At 43.1% G+C, this 14,376-nt stretch overlaps 1 protein-coding gene across 8 annotated transcripts in view; it reads right to left on the minus strand.

Annotated features, from left to right (window-relative positions):
• Positions 1-3,142: 3,142 nt before the first annotated feature.
• The window catches only part of ELF2 (E74 like ETS transcription factor 2), an 81,091-nt gene continuing 69,857 nt past the window's right edge, over positions 3,143-14,376 (minus strand). For 6 of the 8 annotated variants that reach the window (XM_084769018.1, XM_084769016.1, XM_084769017.1 and 3 more), the window contains 4 exons: positions 11,295-11,381; positions 7,572-7,764; positions 5,332-5,682; positions 3,143-4,876 (listed from right to left, as the gene is read on the minus strand). In XM_084769018.1, coding sequence (XP_084625144.1) covers positions 4,258-4,876; positions 5,332-5,682; positions 7,572-7,764; positions 11,295-11,381 — 1,250 coding nt within the window. In that variant the 3' untranslated portion in view covers positions 3,143-4,257. The remainder of the gene's footprint in view (positions 4,877-5,331; positions 5,683-7,571; positions 7,765-11,294; positions 11,382-14,376) is intronic. The other 2 variants (XM_084769019.1, XM_084769021.1) reach the window with 1 other exon arrangement.

Here is a 14,376-nt window from a genome sequence, read left to right on the forward strand (position 1 = left end):
GCTCCTCCCTCAGTGTGTTCCAGTGCTGGGATTACAGTGTGAGCCTCCACACCCAGCTTTGCCCAGCATCCATAAATTACTTCATCTGTCCTGATTCTCTTTAAGAACAGACCTGTTCCCAACATGCCCTATTGTACTTTCCAGGCCTCAGCCTCAAAGTAGACCTTTCGCCACCTGAGTAAGGCTTCCAAGCTCACTTTGGGAATTTTTGTTTTGATGTTCCCGCCCCCACCCCTGCCCCCAAGACAGGTTTTCTCTGTTTAACAAGCCCTGGCTGTCCTGGACACGCTTTGTAGACCAAGCTGGCCTCAAACTCGGAGAGATCCTCCTGCTTCTGCCTCCCAAGTGCTGGGATCACAGGCACATACCACCACACCCAGCTTCTTCTGATGCTTCCTAAGCCAGTCCAGCAAGAAGACTGAAAATGAGGACACAAGTAAAGAAACGAACGGACAGGTGGACAAGATGCTATTGAATTTAAAGTAGTCACAATGGGGCAATGAAAATCCACTTTTGCTTTTCGAGATGGTTTCTCTTGTAGTCCTGACTGTCCTGGACTCTGCCTCCGCCTCCTGAGTGCTGGCATTAAAGGCATGCACCACCATGCCCGGCCATGAAACCCACTTTGATTTCTTATTGGCTTTTTGGCACACTTACCCAGGCTACCCTCAACTCTAGCTTTCTGAAACCTCAGCATTCCAGAGGCTGAGGCAAGATGATGAGTTTCTGACAACCTGGGCTATGTAGCTAGACCTTATTGGAGGGACGGCTGTCGTACAAAAAAAACCACGTCAATAGGACTTGGAAAGTGGCTAGAGGTGTGTGGCAGAAGGCATCTGAGCCTAGAGATCCCGGGCAGAAGTTATGGGCTGTTAGCACCAAAGGGAACAGAGGTTAATCCAGCACTCAGGAAGAGCTGTGAAGTGGCAATTAGATAAAGTGATCTAAGACCTAGTCAAAATCTAGTCCAGACTGAGATTTGATAGGAAAAGAACAGCTCTTACAATAAAATCATGTCAATAAACAGTAGTGTTTGCAGTACACATTAACTCCTTTCATCCCTACAAGGCTGATAAGCTACAGAGATAAGCCTTTGTTGGAAGTGTTTTTTTTTTAAAAGCTGGGCGTGGTGGCGCACGCCTTTAATCCCAGCACTCGGGAGGCAGAGGCAGGAGGATCACTGTGAGTTTGAGGCCAGCCTGGTCTACAAAGTGAGTCCAGGACAGCCAAGGCTACACAGAGAGACCCTGTCTCGAAAAACCAAAAAAAAAAAAAAAAAAACCCCAGACGTGAGAATAAGCCAGAGGCATGTCATGGAAAACCAAACTGACTTTGAGAAGGGGGCGGGGAGTGGGTTAAGAGCACTTCTACTCTTTCAGAGAACCCAGGTTTGATTCCCAGCACCCACATGGCAGCTCACAACTGTAATTCCAGTTCCAGGGACCCCTCATGCACGTGGTGCATAATAAAACTTGTATGGGGCTGTTGAGAGACTGGATAGGTAAAGGTGCTTATGACTAAACCTCACGGCTTGAGACCTGATTTCTGAACACTGCCCTCATCTGACCTCCTTCCTGCATGTACACACTAAGAACGTTTAATTTTTTTTTTTCAAATAAATTGTTTGATTTCAAAACTGGGATGCTGGTGAACTTGAAATGGTCTGGTGGAGAAACAGCACTAAATGATCGGCGGCTATTAACTGTTAGAGCAGGAGTGTGTGAAGGGAAAGATGCTTATGAAGAGGAGGCGCCTCCTTTCTGACAGACAGGGATGGCTGCTGAAGTGAAAGCCTCTGCAGCACAGGGTCCAGCCAGCCAGGGGGTCTCTGGAGATGTTCACAGGCGTCCGGTGAGAAGACCGGAACTGCTACTGGACTGTCACCTAACACTGGGTGTGGCGGTGCATGCTGTTAACCCCACCCAGCACCCGGGAGGCAGAGGCAGGTGGATTACAGGCATGCACCTGCATGCAGAACCTTTTGAAAAAAGAGTTTTAGGGGAAGATTTTGACCAAAAGGTACCTGCACAATATTGATTTTGCAAGATGAAATATTCAGGAACTGTTTTAAGAGGTAGATTTTGAGGTTAAATCTCAAATGGGGGTAAAAATCAAATCACCCTATACCTTTTCTTAAAGTTACCATTACATAAATTCGTGGAATGCCATTAGAAAAGGGATGTGACCTGGGAGAAACAGCTTAGCAGTTGAAGTACCGGCTGCTCTTCAGAGGACCAGGCTCAAAGCCCAAAGTGCAGCCTGCAACCATCTGTAACTCCAGGTGCAGTGGATTTGACATCGTCTTCTGGCTTCCTTGGGCACCAAGCACAGGTGTACACAAGCCATACATGCGGACAAAACAGCCATACACAAAAATGTTTACATCAATTTAGTTTTTAAAAAAGAGTTAGAAAGGGAACTTTCATTAAAAAAAAATCTTTGCTGCTATAAGTAGCATTGTATTAAATATACAAAGGCAAAAAAATATTAAACACTTCATCTAAATTTCTAAAAAGATAGACAACTTTTTCACTGTGGAAAAAAATCCTAAGATGTAGAGGATGTGTCATTAAAAACTGTGTGTGGTTCTCTGGTACCCCAGTCTTCTTCTGTAAAGGCTAGACTAATATTTTCTATCTATAAAAGGCCTGATGGAGAAACCAACAGTTGGAATGAGGACTCTAAGGATATGAGATGACAGAACAAGCTCTGCCGGGCATTCCATCTAGCACTAGTGCTGAAAGTGCCTCACGTACAGAAGTCCATTAGGTGTGGGCAACTAAAGGATGCGATTATGGGCAGGAGAGATGACTCCACGGTTAAGAGGTCTGCTCTTCCAGAGGTCCAGAGTTCAGTTCCCAGCAACCACATGGTATCTCATAACCATCTACAATGAGATCTGGTGCCCTCTTCTAGTGTGCCATATATATAATAAGTAAAATTTTAAAAAGGTATGTGAGTACAATTATAAGTGGAAATGTGCAGATGGTTGCCAAAGATTTATATAATGGGACAAAACCACAACAGCATTTCTTCATGTAGGAATTAACAAAGCACCAGACTCCTGTTGCTTAACTAAACAACACCCTGTACTGGTTTTTGAGCATTATGAAAAATATCACCAGAGACCAAAACCACAAAGTAAATTTCACTTCTATATTTCAGAAAACCTACTTGAATACACTTTGAAACAAGAGTACAACAAAATAGAATATACTTCAAATGTTGAATATACAAACTATTATAGTTCAAATCTGAACACTGGTACTTTCCCTCTTAAACATCAACTAAAAAAGAAAAAGAGAAAATCGGGAGAAAAGAAAGAGAAAGGAAACAAACACCAGGTATCAGAGCTACCTGGCAGTTCATGCTGAGCCTGAATGTCAAATAACAGGAGAACTGATACCGTGTGTCCTGCAGACCACTGGGCTGACTCGAGCGGTGCAGGCTGTTACAGCAAAGGGCCAGAGCCAACTGCTCATTTCTTCACAATTAAGAAACTGACAGACTTAAACTACCATATAAAATGTTACATGTAAATTCTATAACAATACTGTGCTAGGTACAAGGTTTTTTAAATTTTTCTTTTAATAAAAAAAGCTTTACACAAACAAGCCATTAGCTTATTTCAAGAAAGAAAACTGAAAATTAGTCTAAGGCCTTTGTTTTAAAACAGCTGAAGCTATATGATATATATATATTCAAAGTCAAAAAATAACAAACAAAAAAAAAGCGCACTAGATCTTTTTGCTATCCTTTCTGAAGCTTTTGGATCCACTCAGTTCACATTCTAGAATACCTATATTAGCAGAGTCTTCACATAGCACCAGTTAAGTGAATACTGTGCGAACACAGTAATAATATGCTGGTATGCATATAAAATGCATCAAAAATTGCTATATGTAACAATGAGATCACCCATCCCAACCCGCCCCACTGAAAACTATGTAACCTCTTACAGGTGTTAGTGTTCCAACTCTTAGTGTAACTTGCTATTGTAGTGAGCTGCTTGGTCCCTTTCAGTCTTTCTCTTACTGAGGGTTCAGTTGTTCCTACTTTAAGAGGCAGTTTTCTGTCAGCATCTCAAGGTGTAGGTCACTTCCCACTGAAACATGGGATAGGTAATTTGTTTCCAGTAAGTCTGCTTGCTTTCTTATATGCACAGCTGTTTCACAGTCCTCCTCTGACTTGATGAGTTCCCTTGCAAATGTCTGTCAGTACAGCACTTAACAGTCTGAAGTCCCTGGCAGAGCTCCTTTATTTCTCACACGTCACTAGCCCTTCAGTTTTCATCGTCACAGGAAGGGCAATAGCAGAAGGCGCACTGACAACCACTACATGGGTTACTGTCTTGTTTCCATCTGCCCCCTTTTCTTCTACCAGCTGCAAAGTTTTCACATCATGTTCCTGCTTTTTTGCTTCTGATTTAGCCTCTGGCCCTTTTATGAGCGCACTGATAACTCGAGGAGGAGTCTGGCCAGAAGCCTGCTGAGCAGGCACAGAGAGTCTCATGACGGGAGTACCGTGGGCTATTGAAACAGGGGTAAGGGCTCTCACGGCCAGCGGGGTTCCAACAATGTTAATGCTTCCTGATCCAGGCAGATTTGACTTTGTCTGCAGCTGACACTGTGCAAGCTGTGTAGCAGGGATGGTGATAATCTTGGCAGGCTGCATGGTGATTCTGTCACCATTTTCAGCAGAGGTTGGCATCACAGTCGGGACCGTCTGGATGACCACTTTTGGAGAGCTGGCTGTAGCTGGACTGGTGCTGGTTATTAATGGTGAGCCGGCATTGACTGACTGAACTGCCACAGTTGAAATCTTTTGACCCAGTGATGTCATTACCACAGGAACTTGCATTGCCACACGAACTGTCCTGGTGAATTAAAAACAAGCTGGTTATATTTAATACTAAGTTGGAAAATGAATCTCATGTTAAAAAGTAAATCCAAATCCAAATGCATAAAACTCCCAACTTTTACAGTTGCAGGGAAGTTTAGGGGGTAAAAATCTCTCACTCCTCCTGGGGATTGGACCCAAGGGCTCCTGCATGCTAACCAACTGTTCTACCACTGAGCCTCAGCTTTCTGAGGCAAGATCTTGCTAACTCACTGCTAGCTTAGACCTCGCTCTAGCACAGGCAGGCCTTGAACTTGTGATTCTCCACAGTACTTAGGACTACAGGCGAGTTCCACTACATATAGCTAAAAGTATATTTTACAAGAGCTAGCACTTTTTAAGTGTTCATACAGTGTTGGCTAATATAGATTAAACAAGGAGAGCTCCTTTGTTCCAAGGAGCACCGTGCTGCAGTTATGCTGTCTTCCTCACCTGGGCGCCGCTGCTGAGGATGCAGACGCTGTGCTGGTAGGCGACCTGGACGAAGCATCGTGAGCAGGGGAAGTGATGTTCATAACTCTAGCCATACCCTTCTCTGCTCTGGAGCAGTTCACAGGAGATGAGGTTTTCCCACCACGGACAGAAGTTGCCGCTTTGAGGAGACTTTCTGCAGACAGGGACACACGTTCTAATGACTTTTCATCAGCAGCTGCTGCCAAGTCTTCACTGCAAGCCTCACTTTTGTCATCATCAATGACCACTATGTTTTTGGGCATATCCTTGAACTGATACACAAGCCTCTGTCCTTCAACCTTTGCAAGAATTCCCCTTTGATAGTAGTATCTGTAAGAGAAAAATGACTACATTAACCAAATTGCCTTCCCCCAATAAAACCTCATACAACAAACACCTGACACACCCTTGTACTTTTCCCTTCCTGTAGATGAGCTCCTTCTACATCTACTCGTAAGACTACAGTTTTGGTGAAGAGATGACGCTGGTATGTCACACCACAGGCCCCATGGGGTTGATACTGTCAATTTGACAAGATCTGCAAGCACTGAGGAGATAACTCTGAGAGTCTGTCTAGATTTGGGTAACTAAAATGGCAAGACCCAACCTAACTGTGGCAGCCCTTTCTATGACCAGGAGCCTCAGACCAATTAAAAAGGAAAAAGCAAGCTAAGCAGCAGCATTCATCTCTGTTGTCTGGCTGGGCTGTGACGCGAGTCTTACACTATGCCTTCTCCACGCTTCCTTCAATGGCCTGTCACATCAGTGAGGAGTAGCTACAGCTCTGCACCTTGACGTGTATAAAACATTGTAGCACTGAGGACTGAACCTAGAGACTCCTTATCGAGAGGAAAGTGCTCTGCTGCCACCCAGCTCTATCTCCAGCACCCACTGCCTGTTTCTATATAGACCTGGCTAGCTTCCAAGTCTAGATTGACCCTCCTTCCTCCCAAGTGATGAGATCACAGTTTATGCCACCATATACACCTTGCTCTTTCTCTTATGAAAAGCTTAACCTAAACACAGAATATCGATAATACACAGAACTCTAATTTGTTATAAAAACAATCTGTCTTTATGGAATAATCACCTCAGCCATGTGTAGTAGAGATGCAATCTGTGGAATATGTGAACACTGTCATATGAAACACCATGTAGTAGTGGCTCATGCCTGAAATCCCAGCATTGGGAAGCTGAAATAGGCAAATTGATGCAAGTTTAAAGCCAATTTGTTTATATAATAAGCTCCAGACCAGTCTGGGCTACACAGTAAGACCTGTCTCAAATAAATAAATACTGTAGCATATACACTGGGATTTAACGCATTTCTCACACTCACCAAACCCAACAAAAAGTTTTCATTATCAAGATAAAGTCATTTACAACATTTGCAGGATCTAAAAGAAAATTAACTTTGGAAAATGTATTACATTTGGGTTCTTAAAGGATCACACTGAGGCCCAGGCTGGGGTCAAACTTACTATATAAAGGAGGATGACTCTGAACTCCTTTCCTCCTATCTTCAATTCCCAAATAGTACGAGTGATTGCAAGACATGTGCCACTATACGCAAGTCTGAGCTTAATCTTTTTTTTTCTTTTTGGTTTTTCAAAATAGGGTTTCTCTGTGTAACAGCAGCTCTGGCTGTCCTGGAACTTGCTCTGTAGTCCAGGCTGGCCTCGAACTCATGGAGATCCACCTGCCTCTGCCTCCCAAGTGCTGGGATTAAAGGGGTGCACCACTTCCTCCTGGCTCTGAGTTTAACTTTTTTTTTTTTGGTTTGTTTTTTGGTTTTTTGTTTTTTGTTTTTCGAGACAGGGTTTCTCTGTGTAGCCTTGACTGTCCTGGACTCACTTTGTGCATTTTAAGCATGTAGACCAAACTTTTCTTTACCTATTTCCATACTTAAGAAATTCTTCTAGACTCTTCTCCAAAGTTAGAAGTTACATCAAGGGCTTTGTTTTGTTTTGTTTGTTTGTTGAAACATGGTTTCTCTGTGTTAACAGACCTGGCTGTCCTGGGCTCACTTTGTAGACCAGGCTAGCCTCGAACTCAGATACACCCCCCTGCCTCTGCCTCCTGACTGCTAGGATTAAAAGCATGTGCCACCACACCCAGCAAGGGATTTTTTTCCCCCACTTTGGACAACTAACAGACAATCTAGAGACATGCAAGTTCTACTTAAAACCCATGTGTTTAATGCCCATGTTCATTCTTACCTCAAAGCTCGCCCCATAGTTTCATAGTTCATGTCCGGTTTGTTCTTATGCTTTCCCCAAAGCTTCGAGACAGCCTTTGAGTCCACAAGTTTGAATATGCCCTTTTCTCTCTGAGTCCATTTAATATACCTGGGACAAGTATTTTTATCTTGAAGCAAATCTAAAAGAAACTCCCACAGATAGGTTGTGTTTCCTTTAAAAACAAAGCAAAAACAATGACAGTCATTAATTTGAAATTCATTAACATGATTAAAATTTATTAAGATGATTAATTTCAAATAAAATATCCTTATTTACAACAAAAATGCCCAATATACTTATTTGCGACTTCATCCTGAGACCAGGTCTCACTATGCAGCCTTGCCAGACCTGAAACTTCCTATGTAGAACAGGCTGGCCTCAAATTCAAGCCCTGCCTCTGCCTCCCAAGAGCTGGGATTAAAGGTGTGCACCATGTCCAGACTAAGATGTATGCTAGTCTGCTCTTAAGATGTATGCTTTTCCACAAGGAAGCTAGTAGAGGCCCAAGATTCTATACTGTCATGTGCCTTACATCCAAGGCTTCTGGGTCAGTACGTGCAATGGCACAAATCTCAGTAGAATACAAAGCTTGCCTGAATTAAACAGAATCAAATTTCTTTGAACTCTGATTAAAGTAACTGGTACATGTTGAGAGAATATCTTGTGTCTGTATAAAAACTTCACCTGTCAATAATAAATCTGATAGCCTATAGCTTATGCAGGAATTAGGAGATGGGACATCCAGCAGGCATAAAGGATTCTGGGATAAAGCCAGCAAGATGTGAGGAGGATAGACAGCTGGTACCTGAGCACTGGTAACCAGCCAAGTGGCAAAATGTAATTAGTAAAATGGGTTAAGTTACGAGCTAGTCAGAACAGAGCTATATGGCCTAGGTATGTGTAAAATATTTTAAGTCTCATGAGTCATTATTCTGGGAGCTTGGGGACAGAAGGACAATCCCCCCTTCAACAGGTACATGTTTTTCACTCCTATCCCAAGTCCCTTAAAATTCACTAAGCTGTGTTGTCGTTAATGGTGAGGCAGAGTCTCACAGCCTTGGACTACCAGTCTTCCAGCCTTCACCCACCGAATGCTGGCATAGCAGGTCTGTGCCATAATGACTGGCACATCACTCAGGATCTTTTTGTAAGAAATACTTTTCTTTGATTAACCAGTAGGCCTCAACTGTGGAGTACTTGTCTGCATGCTGCCCCAACCCTTGAAGGACTATCTATCTATCTATCATCTATCTATCTATCATCTATCTATCTATTTATCTATCTATCATCTATCTATCTATCTATCTATCTATCTATCCGCAAAGGGTCTCTCAACGTAGTCCTGGTTCTCCTGGAACTTGCTATATAGACCAGGCTAGTCTTAAGCTCACAGAGATCTGCTTGTCTCTACCTTCAGGTACCACATAAGACTTTATTCTTGAAAGTTTATATACACATCAAGAATTTAAATTATTTCGAGGCTAGCCTGGTCTACAAAGACAGTCCAGACCAACCACGGCTATATAGAGAAACCTGGTCTCAAAACAAACAAACAAAAAAACCAAACAAACAAAATTATATTACTCTGCTTGCTGACTTCAACTCACCAGCAGGGCTGTCCTTACTCTAAGTTCGCATTCCCCACATATCTACAGCATCTGCTTCAAGCTTAGACTAAACTTTAAGTGAAAGTGATTTGGAAGCTGAGGATGTGGCTCAGAACAGAGTGCTTGTTTAGTATGCCCCAGGCCTTCAATTCCATTCCTAGCAGCAGCACAAAGCAAACAAAACCAGAAATAAGTGTGTATTTACAGTTTGGCTATCTAGTATTTACTATTATAATGTAACTTTAAAGTGTGCAATGTAATTTGTGGCAGGAGAAGGTCTCATGGTAGGTCAAGTGGATCTGAAACTCTCTAGGGAGTCGAGGATGACCCTGGTTCTGATCCTCTTGTTGGGATTATAGGCAGACACTACTATTCCTGCCTCTACTCACCACTGGATAATGTGTACACTACGTGTCTACCACACAGGTATTCCTATTGGCTGTGATACATCCCTTAGTTTCTCAATCTGCACTAAAAAACAAAACCTAACACAGTAGAAATGTAAAGTGACCAAGGGCAGACAAGGAAATCAAAGTCTGAAAACATTCCAAAACTGAGTCTAATGTGTCCTAAATTACTAAGAAAAGATCAATGAGATTGGAGTTTTTTCTTCCTTTTAAATATAACTAATACTAAACTTTCTTATGGACTTATCAGACAGTTTTCTCTAGACTTACAAAACAGACCTATTAAATATATGACAAATTTAAACATATTTAAGATTATCTATCTGAAAACATTTACTTATGACCAGTGATAACTTGTTTACAAAATCATCAGACACACATGACTAATCAAACCCCAGATCATCAAACCCAAAACATTAAGAAAGAGAGACTGGAGAGATGGCTGAGTGGTTAAGAACGTCGATACAAGCCAGGCATGGTGACGCACGCCTTTAATCTCAGCACTTGGGAGGCAGAGGCAAGTGGATCACTGTTGAGTTCAAGGCCAGCCTGGTCTAGTGAGTCCAGTATAGCCAAGGCTACATGGAGAAACCCTGTTTTGAAAAACAAAAAAAATTAATTTTAGAAAAAGGAAAAGAAAGAACACTGACTGCTTTTGCAGAGGTTCAGTTCCCAACTCTCATTACTGCTTGTAAAGCCAATTCTAGGAAATGGTTGTTCTTCTTGTTGTTGTTGTTCGAGACAGGGTTTCTCTGTTTAGCCTTGGCTGTCCTGGACCTGTTTGTGCAGACCAGGCTGGCCTCGAACTCACAGCGATCCGCCTCCCTCTGCCTCCCAAGGGCTGGGATTAACGGCGTGCGCTGCCACGCCTGGCTCCAGGAGATGTTTTAGAAAACAAACCAACCCCACCATCACCACCAAAAAAATCAACCAAGCATGGTGGGGTGGCACATGCCTTTGATTCCAGCTCTCAGGAGGCAGAGGCAGGTAGATCTCTGAGCTCAAGGCCAGCCTGGTCTACAGAGTGAGTTACAGGACAGCCAGGGCTACAAAGAGAAATCCTGTCTCAAAAAAACAAAGGAAAAAAAAAGTGGTGGTCCACACCTTTAATCCCAGCACTGAGAAGGCAGAGGAACAGGCACCTCTGAGTTCCAAGACAGCCAAGGCTACAACAGAAAAACCCTGTCTTGAAAAACAGAAAAGGAGTATGTACCAGAAGTACATAAGCCATATTAGCCAGAGGTAGTTTAAATAATAGACCCTGTTGCCAATACTAACGACCTTAAGCTCAATCCCTAGGGCTCAACAGTACAGAGCTGCTGACTCTCAGATTATCAGCTGACTTTCAGAGCCACACAAAGAAATGAGTGAGTACAGCCTCTTCTATTAATGCGGCTACATGTGAGGATAAGTGCTATATACAAATGTCCTCTAAAACAATGGTCCTGAAAACAATGTGGTCTGCACTGCCCTGTGGATATTACCGAATATAATGACTATGCTATCTCTGAGGCATAGCTATTTTAATAAAAGTTCTCCATAATGCTGGTCCATCTGATTAAGACATACTGAGAGATAGTACTCTCATATGCACCTCTACTAGAAATAATCCTTCTTACAACTGCAAAAATGTCGCAAAAAAAAAAAAGAGGAGGATCTTATTTCCAAAATGACCCTCCACAAATTACCTTTTCCTTCTCTGGCTTTCTTCTTGATTCCTAACTCAGGAGACCCATTGGAAACTGGTGACTGCTGGGTCTTTGGTTTGCGGCCAACTGAAAAAATAAGATAAAGAAATCATAAACTGAAAACAAATAATCAGACTCTAAAAATACACTCTTCACTATCTACACACTAATGTACAGATTAAAATACTGAGTGTCAAGGAGGTGTGGAGGCACACACCTATGAAAACCTAGGAAGACTGAAGTCACTATGGGCCACAGAGTGAGCTCAAAGGCCGCCCTCCTCAGTGCTTCTGGAGGCTAAGCCCAGTGGCAGCCATTGCCTGGCATGCATGACGCACACTTCCCTCACCCAGCGAGACTCAGAGTGTTATCAAAGGTGCTTGTAAAAGGAGTGTTACACTTCTGAAATTAAAAAAAAAAAAAAACAGTTGGTAGAAAGTTGACTGTACCAAGTCAGGAACTTCTATAACTTTTATTATATGGTCAGGGACAGCCTCAATCTGCTATACTTTGGTACTGATGCCCTGAAACCGAGCTGGCCTTGTGCTCACAGAGATCCTCCTGCCTCTGCCTCCCAAGTGCTGGGGATAAAGGTATACAACACCATACCTGACTGTTAAAAAAGTTTGGATTTGTTTGTTTCTGGTTTTGACACAGGGTTTCTCTGTGTAGCCCTGGTTGTCCTGGACTCACTTTGTAGACCAAGATGGCCTCAAACTCACAGATCTACCTGCCTCTGCCTCCTGAGTGCTGGGATTAAAGGCGTGCGTCACCACGCCCAACTCAGCTTAGATTTTAATTCAGTACTTTTATTAATTATTGAGGAACACCTTACATGCATAGAGAGCACTCTGATCATACTCCTTCTTTTCCCCCAGTGAGAAGCAATTTCACCTACAGACTGCAGACGGTCTGATTCTCTGAAGCCCACTGAGCTCAAATGAACAAACTAAACACTTATTTACACTGTGCGCCAGACAGTTCACTGGAATTCTAAGCAAAAGTGTTTAAATTTCCCCTTGTCAGCTTGCAGATAAACTGTAAATTTGATAAAACAAAACAACACATTTCCAGTGATTATGTCTAATAAATGCCTGTGCCATTCTCATCTGTCTGTTATCTCAGCCATGAGGCAGACAGACTAGCAAGGGCCTGTGTGAAATGTTCCTCACTACAAAGCAGGTTAGGGTGCTGCCCAGTGCAACACCCTGAGCCCAATCCCCAGAATTCACATAGAGGTGGAAAGGAAACCAACTCCACCATTGGTTTCCCTCTGACCTCCACGTGTGCACCACAGCACGCACACATCACACACAATCAAAACTGACTGAAGAATTAAGGATTGCATGTTTCACAAAACACACAGCCAATGGCATTCTGGCCTTGTCTCCCAGCCAGTGCACACAAGTGGACATCAGAGAACAGTGTGCAGCAGTCAGTTCTTTAACTCTACCGCATGGGCTCCAGGGACTGAACTCAGGCTGTGGGACCTGTTGGCAAGTTGGCTTAGCCATCTCATCAGCTTAGGTTTTGTTTGTTTGTTTTTAAACTCTCTTCTCAGTTTTTTAAGACAGGGTTTCTCTGTGTAGCCCTGGCTGTCCTGAAATGCCCTATGTGGACCAGGCTGGCCACAAACCTAGAGCCTCTGCCTCCTGAGTGCTGAAATTAAAGATGTGTGCCACCACTGCTCAGCTTGGTTTTGATTTTTTAAAAATAGGGTCTTATACTGCATCTCAGCTGGCCTGGCAACCCAGCTTTCAACAATCCGTCTCGGCCTCCTCTATGCTAGGATCACAGGCATGGGTGCCATGCCTACTCAGTTCTCTACATGACAGCCACTATGAGTCTGTGGAAGAGACTGAGGTCCTGGAGCATAGATGGTTTCGTTTGTTTTACACGTACAGGTGTTTTGCTTGAAGAGGGCATCAAACCTCATGAAACTGAAGTTAAAGGCAGTTGTGCTTCAGATCCCAGGACTATATTTACACACAGCTGTGAACGAACTGTCATGCGGGTTCTGGGAATAGAATCTGGAAAGCTAACCAGTGTTCTTACTTCTGGGCCATCCACGCAGTTTCCACCCCCTTTTCCTTATAAGGGAAAAAGTCAGACCTTTAATCTCAGTACTTGGGAGGCAGAGGCAGGTGGATCTCTACAGGAGATGAGGGGAAGGGAAAGGGAAAGGGGGAGGGAGAGGCAAGGAGAGAAGAAAGCAGTATAAGGAAAGGGGGTAGCACAAGGGGAAGGAGGGAGAGGGGAGGGGAGGAAGGGCGGGCCTGAGGTCCAGGGTAAGGAGAACGAGAAAATAAAAGGAAGAAAGCACTTAGCTTGGGGGAAAAAAGATTTGTAGTCTTTATGAACCTCCAAGTGTACCTTTTTCAACAAGCTACCCACCTTCTATCAACCACAGTCCAAGGTAGGCCCAGGAGTAGTTGGCCAACACAAAACATACTCCATAGTTTTCTTGTGAGCTTTTTGCTATCTATCTATCTATCTATCTATCTATCTATCTATATTTTTGTTTTGTCAGTTTTTGTTTGGTTTTTTTGTTTGTTTTTGAAAAGAGAATGAAGAGGAAGAATCTGGAAGGAGTTAGGGAAGGGGGAAGAAAAGCAAAATATGTTGTATTAAAAAAAAAAATTGGGGGCCAGAGAGATGGCTCAGTGGTTAAGAGCACTGGCTGCTCTTCCAGAGGTCCTGAGTTCAATGCCCAGCTACCACATGGTGGCTCACAACCATCTGTAATGTGATCTAACGCCCTCTTCTGGCCCGCAGGTGTACATGCAGGCAGAACATTCTATACATACATAATAAATACTTTTTTCTTAATTTTTTAGCCCAGCACTCAGGAGGCAGAGGCAGGTGGATCTTTGTGAGTTCAAGGGCAGCCTAGTTTACAGAGTGAGTTACAGGACAGCCAAGGCTACACAGAGAAATCCTGTCTCAGAAAAAAACAAACAAAACCAAAAAATTTTAGGTTAAAAAAAATTGTCCACTCCACGTCTGTTTTAGTTTTTTAAAACACTACCCACTAAAGGAAGAAAACATAAGACCATGAACGTTACTTGGTAGGTGTGTGTGT

The sequence above is a fragment of the Acomys minous genome, assembly GCF_964271855.1.
Source record: "Acomys minous genome assembly, chromosome: 19".
NCBI classification, from domain to species: Eukaryota; Metazoa; Chordata; class Mammalia; order Rodentia; family Muridae; genus Acomys; species Acomys minous.